Here is a 10231-nt window from a genome sequence, read left to right on the forward strand (position 1 = left end):
AGTTATTCGAATGCATGTAAACACGGTCAGTGACTTCAAAATAAGACACAAAAACTTTGGATCATGACAGATATTGCTTTAATAATACTTAAATAATATAACAGCGACCATTATACTACTAAATGCCTTAATATTTGTGTAGTCAGTGGTGGAAATTAATAAATTACATTTACTTTAAAGTACTATACAAACCCAAGATTGCATAGGGAAATTTACCTTGTTCACCTGACCACTACTTTTCAGATAAATATTCAAAAAAATTATTAGTTTATGTGTCTTCATTGTTATATCATTGTTATAGTTATTAAAACCCAACATTATATACACATTGTATTAAAAATTCAAACCGTCAGGAAAACCTGGAGAGAATTTCTTCAAATTTCTGCACAAACACCAACTTGATAGGTCAATAATTGATATTCTTATGAAAAAAAAAAACATACAATGATGACATTTTGGAAAAGCATGGATTTAAACTGCAACATGACCACATGATGATAAGTTCCTCCAAATAAGGAAATATCCGGTCAAAATGTATTGAAAGTTATGAAAGCACTTTAAGATACAATCATCCCTAAAGCATGTGTCATGCAAGAGAGCCAGTAAAAACCACTGAAATGTGCAAAGTTGTCTTATTGCATTTGAGGTGCCATTAGTACCCTTGCTGAAAAGTATTTCTGTCATGTTAAAATAAAAGCGGCCCCCCTCGGTGGTTTGGGTTGGCTCTGATTTCGGGAGGGGGAAAGACAAATATCGATGGTGAAACACAGGTGGTCTGCAGTGTCACAGTTCATAAAATAATATGTACTAAGTCTACTGATAGCTTCATTTGCTCGGCACACGTAAGTAAATGAAATCATTCAAAACAAAAACTGGAGAAAAACAACAATGCATTTTTGCTTTGCAACCATAAACGATGTTCCGTGTTTATTTGCATATAGAGCAGGGGAGTGCAGCAGCCCTTGCAGACACATACTAATTAATACCAGGTGGGAACGCATGTCGAAGGCAGGTGTGAACAGGGTCTCAGAATACATGGCCTGACAGTACATAGTTCAAATTCATACCTGTCCAATTAACTTTCTTGAGATTCTGATGCGAGCGACAATGTCAGCGTGTCACTAAATGAAACCCTATTGAATCTGATTAGAAGTGGCACCGCTGTATCTGAAACATGAACATAAAAGTAAAGTATTTCTTTGGCCTTTTCCAAGCAAAGAGGATGCTCCTGTCAAGCAGTTGAAGAATGCAGAACTCAGAAAGAATTTATTTGTCAGTTAGTTATTGAAGAAAGTAGAACACACTAAATAAATACAATGCCACAGTAAACACTACAGTGCGATAGATTATTAGGGAGGAAAACACAGATGCCAATTTATGTTGATCCATCAAAGCAATCTTCTATACATGGTTTTAATGATAGGCTACTTTGATTCAACTTAATTTCACCTCATTGGGTCAGGGGTTGTTGGGAGGTTGTCATGGGAACCTGGGTATTGATGGTGATTCGCTGCCTGGTCTGACATCGAAGCATCCCTATGATGGCTCTTCTGAACCTGCAGGAAAATATCAGCCAATCATTATCAATTTTGAATAGCGTACAACACGAAAACATTACTCAACGATAATTGAATGGCTGAACAGGTGCCCCCCCCCCCCCTCCGACCGTCACCGACAAAATATCACACAAAGAGACTACATTGAAACAAAAACAAGAACAAAGAGATGCAAAACAGCTGTAAAGAGACACAAAGACACTCCCACAACTATACAAATGTACAAAACATCCACCAAAAGATATGTACCAATGAGGGAGGGATGAAAACAAAATACATTAAACTATGGAAATAGTCTCAAAATAATCTTTTATTAGTCCCACAGTTTACCCACTGTGGAATTAAAGCAGCAGGGTGAATTGCAAACACAACATAGAAAAAAAGGAACAAGTTCAAAAATAAGTATTATAAATAAGCAATAATAATTATTATTATTTATTTGTAAGTATTTATTTTCCTGTACTCTAGGTGGTGAGGGGTGGGTTTGTTGTCTGTTTCTATATGTTAACAAAAAGATGAAAAACTATGGAAATATCAGTTATAGTACATGTTTACTGTGTGCATGTACCTGTCAATATTTCCAAATAAAAAAATACATAAAAACAAATTAAAAAGCAATAAGCAATTAAAAAGACATTAAAAAAAGGAACGACAAATAGTTTAAATACAGCTGCAAAGAGATACAAAGAGACACAGGAACAAAACAACCACAAAGAGGCAACAAAATCATCATCAAAAAGACCAAAACCAGTATACATCTGCGTACACATTAACGAATATCAAAGCATTTTGACGAGAAAGAGCACTCACTTTTTGTTGGCAATAACATAAATGCAGGGGTTGTAAAAGGTGGAGGACTTGGCGAAGAGTGGAGCAATGATAGCCATGGCGGTTGGGATGGTCTTGGGGTCACCGAAAGAGGCCCAGAGACAGACCATGGAGTATGGAGACCAGGCCACCAGGAACATGACGATCATTACCACGGACATCTGCCGGCCACAAACACAGCGACAGCTGATTCACTTGTTTATTCGTCTGCCAGCACAAAGCACTTTACTTCCTGTTTTTTTTACTGATCTTAGAAGCTGATTACAGCGTATAGTCGGAGATGGTACCAAAACAAAGGAAAGATTAGATAGTAGTGTCCTCCAGGCCGCTAAACCATAGCTTTATGCTAATGTAATTCATTAATTCGCCCTGTCTGAAACCCATGTCATGAATTCAGTTTGTTCTTATATTGTTAATTCTTAGAATTAAAATGACCATTTTTATCGGATGGATTAAAAAAGGAAACAAAAATATGGATTTGGCTTAAGGTGCGTTCACACCAAAAGCGATGCGATTTTTCGCGTCGCCCAAAACGTGTGAGTTTACTCGCTCGACCATTTGCCGTGTTCATGCCACAAGCGGACACTCCGCGAGGTACGGGGCTTAGCTCCGTGTCTCGTCTCCGTTAAGACCGTTATCATTTCCTTCATCCACCACAGAATAACTAACCACTAGTGCTGCTTTATATTTGTTGTGGACATCCCACATACTAACGCCCTCGTGTTTGGGTTCATGACATTAATATCATGTATATATATATTATTACATGACATCACCCGTAGGCTCATACAGCTCGGTCACTTTCACCGATGAAGTTACTGTTATGTCTGAAAGACTTACGCTTCCAGCGCTACGAGAGCGGAACATCTAAATGCTGTTATTGTGTTCATAACATTATTGTCCGTCTTGTTCTGATTCAACAGCGGCGAGACAGCGATGACGAGCGGAGCAACTCAAGAGGGGCGAAAATTGGGTCGCTGAAAACGCGCCACGTAAACGCGTCGCCCACATTGCGTCGCCCCAAATGCGCCGCCTGGAAAAATATCGTGTCTATGGACACAATCACACCAGAGGCGACTTTTAAAAGCGCAGCCGCACCAAAAACGCCTAGGCAAAAACGTGCCGGGCAAAACAGTGTGGTGCGCCTGTGGAGCGGACCTGCGTGCGCAACCAACCGTTGATTTTGGGTTCAAGATATTTTTTTAAAAGAAAGGAAAGTGTACGGTGAATACCAAAATCTATTCCGCGAATTGTGTCTCGATGACGAGCTTTCAATTACACTTTCGACCGAGTCAGTTTGAGTGGTGTTTAGATTTAGGATTATAAAGCTCTTCGTAATTAAATACCGCTAATATGAGGTTCTCGTCGGAAAAAAATGAAGGAAAGCCCGCCTCTTGCTTGATTCGATTGGCTGCATTGGCCGAATGTGACATTGATGAGCGATGCGCCTCCGCGCCTCACGCTTAAAGTTGAGAATATTGTAACTTTTAACTGCGCCTGAAATACGCAAAAAAAACTCGCCACATGGCATTTAAAAAGCACATCTGAAAGGCCATAGGGAATTTATGGTTTTGCGGGCGACGCGTTTTTGAGAGGCGCGTCTGGTGTGATCGAGTCCTATCGCAGCCACACGTGTCTGTACGTTGACTTTTCATGGGATTCGGTCGCGCGAAAAAATCGCATCGCTTTTGGTGTGAACGCACCTTTACAAAGTAACAAAAAAAAACATTTTGGTTCAAGTGTGAGTTATTGCGTGACCCAAGAAGATTATATTGATTAAATTCAATACGGGTGCATGTGAGGTATCCAATAACTACTAGAATGACGGGCTACGCCAAAGCTGCGTGCCATCAGAAGTGGAAAAGTAGAAGAAAGAAGGGTGAGCTTGATGGCTCAGTGTGGTTTAGTATTCACCTTGGTGACGTTTATCTGATCTGACCAGTCGATGTTGACGCTGTCCAGGCAGTTATTGGCTTTGTACCTCTTCACAGTCACCGACACGTTGTAGTAGCAGTAAAACATGGCGGACAGAGGCAACACAAAGTTCACAGCAATCACAGCCATAGTGTAAGAGATGAAAGAGCTGCGGATAGAAAGTTAGTGATATAGAGTCTGCTCCAACATAACATACAATCACACATACTGGAGTATGTGTAGAACCCAAGTTCTACTCAACTTGGAAGAAGAAATGTAACATATCAGCAGTAGTAATAGTAGTAATGTATTTAATAGTACACATAATTACAGTTGTAATAGTAATAGCATGCATAACATAGTAGTAGCAGTATAATAGCACTTCTCCCCTGGCTTTAATTACCGTAGTCAACCCATTTAAAATGTATGCGTGGCCAATGTATTTTGTACTATTCAGAATCTTATTGTACAGTGCATTCATATTTGTTCAATGTTTGTGAAAAACAAATTGGTCTCAAACATATGTGCTCAAAATAAGAGCTGTAGCTCTGTGTCTGAAGGCCCCAAGTAATCAGATGAACTGACGAAGGGCTTAAGCTAAGACATTCCAGCAGCGTAACCTGATCTGCTGTAGTAAATGTAGGCGTTAGTGGAGCACTCTATGTTACGGCGAATGTCACGTTGAAGATTATGTCATGGCAGGGTTGGTGAAACATCCCACCTACATTGAGGGTCCTATCTGTAGGCAGGGCAAAACGAAATAGAGACAAAATACCTCGGACCAAAAGTGGGTGGAATCGAGCAGAGCTGTACCATGCCGTGGAAGTGAAGCATCAGTGTGCTTTTGTATTGTTGTTAGCATGGATTTACTTCAAAGATTTTATATAAAATATAGTTTCATGGTTTTTTTGTATACAGTTCTAGTCTGTGGGTATTTATTTATGGGGTTTTGGTAATCAGTGGTTGAATTGAACATACTGTTTTTATGGATAAATAAGTTGAGACAAACGAGCTGTGACAACTCAAAATCATCACTAGGGAGCGATTTCCTCCAAAAAAATAAAAGTTTCTGCCAGTTGTAAGTAAAGTATGCAATAACACCTGCAGTCTGCTGATAACTCACGCGTCATTATTTCTCCAGTTGATGGTGCATGTAGCTCCTTTGGGGTCGGGTGCATAGCCAGCCCAGCCCACCATGGGCATGGAGGACCAGAACACAGCATTCAGCCATGCCGCCAGGATGAGAAGGTTATATGACCGCATCGTCATTTTCTGCCCTGGAAAGACAAGTCAGTTGAGATGCTGGTTTCATTACAAGATCCTCAGTGGGATTACCATTACAACAGAAAGGATTTATATCATCAGAAACATGGAGACGTTCACTTATAGTAACACCCTTCCCCGTTACAGTTTTGATGTGTACAAGTAAGTTTTTTGTCTGGGTGGTGGCTCTAAATTAAGAAAGGTCAGGGGTTACCAATTACCCTGGGGATCAGGAATAACTTGATGAGTCGCCAGTTTATAAGGTACACCAAGCGAAAAGAAACTTAAAAACAGATACCTAGGTCTGGTCTGCAGATAGTGAGGTATCGGTCGATGGCCACCACTGTCAGCAGGCCGATGCTGGCCATGCCAAAGAAGATGTTCAGAGCTGCATAGATCTGGTGGCAAACAAACAGAGATTACAAATACTAGCTAGTCAAAGATAATGGCCCTGTTGCTGTAGTTATAATAGGTTATAATATAATGTTTTCTTGAGGCTTATTAGTTCAAACTAGTTGCATACTTTCCCTTCTTTTAGGTGCATCCATACATTTCCATAGCAGCCGGGAGTTGATAGGATGTACACAGGACAACCCAACTAGCACGTTAACTGATCCTTTAGTTCAGGGGTGCTCAATACGTCGATCGCGGCGACCTGCCAGTCGATCGCGGCGTTGTATGGTAGATCGCATGACATTAAAAGAAATTGGCCCGCCCCCCTGTCACTTTCTCTATGGCGCCACATTACACAGCAGCAGCATGTCATTGTCACTAGCACCCCCCCCCCCCCCCCCCCGTCGGTCGATCGCCTTGACTGGGTCACATAATAAGAAGCTCGCATGCTGAAAAAGTGTGAGCACCCCTGCTTTAGTTGAAGGAAATGTTGGAGTGTTTGATCTTGCAATGTGTTCTAACTACCAGAAACAAAGCCATTGGTTTTCTAAAAGTTCTACTAGGACGGCAACCGACAATTATTTTCATTACCGTTTAATCTACTGATTACTTTTCTGTTCATCAAACCGACGCTTGATCTAAAACTTTCAAAAAGTATATATATATGTATATATGGTCATATTTCAATTCAATTCAGTTTATTTGTATAGCCCAATTTCACAAATTTGTCTCGGAGTGCTTTACAATCTGTACACATAGACTTCCCTGCCCCAAAACCTCGCATCGGATCAGGAAAAACTCCCAAATATCCCTTCAGGGGGGAAAAAAGGAAGAAACCTTCAGGAGAGCAACAGAGGAGGATCCCTCTCCAGGATGGACAGGTGCAATAGATGTAATGTGTACAGAAGGACAGATTTAGAATTAAAATACATTCAATGAATATGACAGAGTGCATATAAACTCATTCCAAACTTGCTGATTATCCATTAAATGTTACCATGTTTGCTTCTATTTTTTTACAAAGTGATAGTATAGTTGCATATAAATCCAAATTAAAGTGTTTGAAAGGTTTGTCCCGCACCATACAACGATATTAAAATTATATATATTTATCCATCATTTTGGCAACAGGGAATTCTGATTCATGGGTTCACTGCGATGGATAACTCAAACAAGTCTGGTTTTCTCATCATTGATTTTTAAACTACAACAAACTACAAACTACAACAATGGCTGCCTGGAAGATCGGATGAACACATGGAATAACCACTGGTTTTCTGTATGGCCTATAGATAGCAGTCATTTTAATTCTAACAGATTCTCAGTGGATGAATTCCATTTGTGTATGGTCCCTTTGGTTTTAATACTATCTGGCCCACTGGAGAGCAGGATTATGCAATAACAAAGGCTGAGGGGGAACATAATCTGCCAAAAGAATCCCAACACGTGGCATGTGCAGTGCAGCAGCTGACACGGGCCTCCGCCTCACAAGTAGATTCTTATGGTAAACTCAGAAAATAAAGCTCAGGTTGTAGAAAGCATGACGAAATGGAGAACTACATGGGTGGTGAAAATGCCAGGAAAAGAAAAACGGATAATTATCTCTTTATAACCTGAAATGTTTATTATTATAACAAGATGTTTTTTCAGGCCATGTCAAGATATATTCATGTGATAACTTAAGATATAAGAACAAGAAACTGTTGTTTTATCAATTATATATTATATTTATCTTCTATAATGTTCTTAATCTTTATTGTAGATGTAGGTTGTTCGATTATTTAAAAAATGTGCATGTGAAGAAACATTCCACCCACCTGACAACCTACGTAGCCAAATTTCCAGCTGCCGTGGATGTCTGAGGCCGCGGACATGGGATAGCCAATACCGGCCACTCCAATGTCAGTAAGAGCCAGATTGATTATAATAAAGTTGGTAGCAGTGCGAAGCTCCTTAAACTTCACAAACATGAGCAGCACAACAATGTTGCTTAATAAACTTATGACACCTGTGAAGTGAAACAAAAAGCAAAAGGTGTAAAGTGTGAGCACCTCGAATGATATATTTATTACATACATTTTTTATACAACCAAATTATAAACAATCATTATGTGTCGTATGAACTGAGAGGTAAAGAAAACACAAGTTGTTTAAGCTACATTTTTCCTGTGATGGCTCCGAGACTGTATTCAAGTCAATATCTCAATCAATCGATTTTCCGTGGTTATGTTTATGGTAATTCGTTTTGGCCAATATTCATTGAGATGATTATATGATCTGCTGCCACTAGTTAATTAATTAATTATATCTGTGCTTTTCCGCTGTGACAAGTCAATCCAGTCACCAGAAGAAATTGTAGGCATTGTACATTTTTTGCAAACCACAGAACACATTGAATATGGACGTTTACGAAATAAAAATACGTATTATATATGTTTCCTATCAGCCTTGTATTATGCTTGCAGAAACGCGCATTGACACATGGTTAACGTTGGGAAACGATTGAGTAGGTAAAAGCCATGAAACTACTTGTTTGAGGGAAAAAATATCATGATTTTTTTTCAAATAACATAACATAACAATGTAATATAAGTAACAACCGCCGGTAGCACACTTTTCTATGCAACATTATGTAACAAGCGTAACAATATTATTTATTCTAAGCATAAAGTCAATGTTTACTTTTGGTTTCACACAGGACACAAACAGCGGTCTCCTCTGTGAAAGTGCTGTGTTTGTTATGCACCTTGAGCAGATTTCTTGCTTGTTTTATACTATTACTTTACTTGTCATAGCACGCAACTTTTAATAAAGGTCGCTTTATATATTATTTCACTCCATTTGCTTAATGCTTATTGTATTTTAGTCGTACCAAAAAATGGCAACATTCAACATACAGTATCCATGGTTTGCAGAAACCTACAATGCCAACATGTTTTCCTGGCAGCTTCTGTGAATCTGATTCATTTGAGGAATTTAGACAAAAAAAGAGTGCTGTGATGGGAGCGAGGCAACAAAATTCAGGAAAGAAAGATTTATTCACACAGCAAAATGCCACGATCAATACAAGATGGACGGAATCTTAACAGAGAAGACCGAAAGAAAAATTGTGATGCTGATTATGAAAAACCTGTCAGTCACATTCAGTCTTAATAAAGTTACCATGAGAGAAATAAAAAGTAGGAATTCAGAAACAGGTCTTGTAATACCTGGATCAGTTACATAATGCTATGAGAACAATTGTTCAAAGGGTAAGAATGGACTTGTTTCCTTTCACCATCAATGGCCTCGAAACATTCATGTTTTCTTTCGCCCTCGTGTTTTTAAAATGGAGTTTTCCTGAAAATGTCATTCCTTAGGTTGAATGAATTTGTTAAACAGCCAATAATACTCAAAATCCCATTTCCTCCCATTTTACTATCAATCGTTTGAGAGTTAAATGTGAGATGTGTTGAAAGTATGTTTTGAACAATGACTGAATGCCATTTATTCAAGAGAGCTACACACTTTGACAAAAGCACATCAGTCAGAGAATTCATAGCAATCACATTATTTATCATCTACTATTTGTGCAGCCATTGGTGGCCTCCTCTTTGTTACCTGCAGTGATAAGATATCCAGCCACGATGTTATGCTCCAGTTGGGTAAAGGCACTTTTTCCCCCATAAAGTGCAACATCATCTGAAATATTGACTCCAGAGTCAATGGCCATTTTTTTACGTGGTAAAAAAAACACAAAAGTGGCCCTTAATGGAAGTAAACGTTGTCCCCACTAGTCTTGGAGGTAATCGGAAAAAAAAAAGTTAAAAGAGAAGAGACGTAGAGCGTCTGTATTGCAAAATGCTTCGTCAAACTAAAATATGTTGGGTATTGTTGTGGAGTGGCGGTGGAGGGGGTGTGGGTGGGGGGGATTACTACATACCACTGGTTCCCTGTCCCCAGTTTGCAGGAGGCAACAAGGCTGACCAAGAGAGGATTAACACTCACGTGGAGTTGCTTGGCTCTGGCCAATATTCTTTGACATTCCAAAAACGCAATTGAGTTAATGTCTGAGCTTCAAACTGAAGACTGTTCACTTTACACAGTAGATACAACCAAGGCTGGATTACCCACTGACGACCCCAAGGCCTCAGTTCACAGTGTGGCAATCAGTTTAAATACTTAATACAAACTGGGTCTGCATTTGTACCTAATCCTGAGCCCCTCACTTGTCAAAATCTAGTTTTAGAGACACCCACAGTAAACGTGTACAGCTACGGTATTGTACTAGGACCGAA

The 10231-nt window shown here is 39.4% G+C and overlaps 1 protein-coding gene across 1 annotated transcript; it reads right to left on the reverse strand.

Annotated features, from left to right (window-relative positions):
• Positions 1 to 61: 61 nt before the first annotated feature.
• On the reverse strand, positions 62 to 9777 carry rrh (retinal pigment epithelium-derived rhodopsin homolog). Its single transcript, XM_056427114.1, has 7 exons — positions 9555 to 9777; positions 7772 to 7962; positions 5860 to 5959; positions 5422 to 5575; positions 4299 to 4467; positions 2367 to 2545; positions 62 to 1556 (listed from the first exon to the last, which is right to left on the reverse strand). The coding sequence occupies exons 1-7, from the start codon at positions 9664 to 9666 to the stop codon at positions 1451 to 1453; spliced, it is 1011 nt and encodes a 336-aa protein (XP_056283089.1). The 5' UTR covers positions 9667 to 9777; the 3' UTR covers positions 62 to 1450.
• Between the last annotated feature and the right edge of the window lie 454 nt (positions 9778 to 10231).

The sequence above is a fragment of the Pseudoliparis swirei genome, chromosome 11 (genome assembly GCF_029220125.1).
Source record: "Pseudoliparis swirei isolate HS2019 ecotype Mariana Trench chromosome 11, NWPU_hadal_v1, whole genome shotgun sequence".
In the NCBI taxonomy this organism is placed as follows: Eukaryota; Metazoa; Chordata; class Actinopteri; order Perciformes; family Liparidae; genus Pseudoliparis; species Pseudoliparis swirei.

What these genes read in the sequence shown, in the direction of transcription:
- rrh (XM_056427114.1), bottom strand. Translation starts at nt 9,666, where the DNA reads ATGGCCATTGACTCTGGAGTCAATATTTCAGATGATGTTGCACTTTAT. An exon ending in TGGATATCTTATCACTGCAG is followed by an intron (nt 7,963 to 9,554) that starts GTAACAAAGAGG and finishes TTCACTTCACAG; the next exon opens with GTGTCATAAGTTTATTAAGC. An exon ending in AACTGGAGAAATAATGACGC is followed by an intron (nt 4,468 to 5,421) that starts GTGAGTTATCAG and finishes TTCTATCCGCAG; the next exon opens with CTCTTTCATCTCTTACACTA.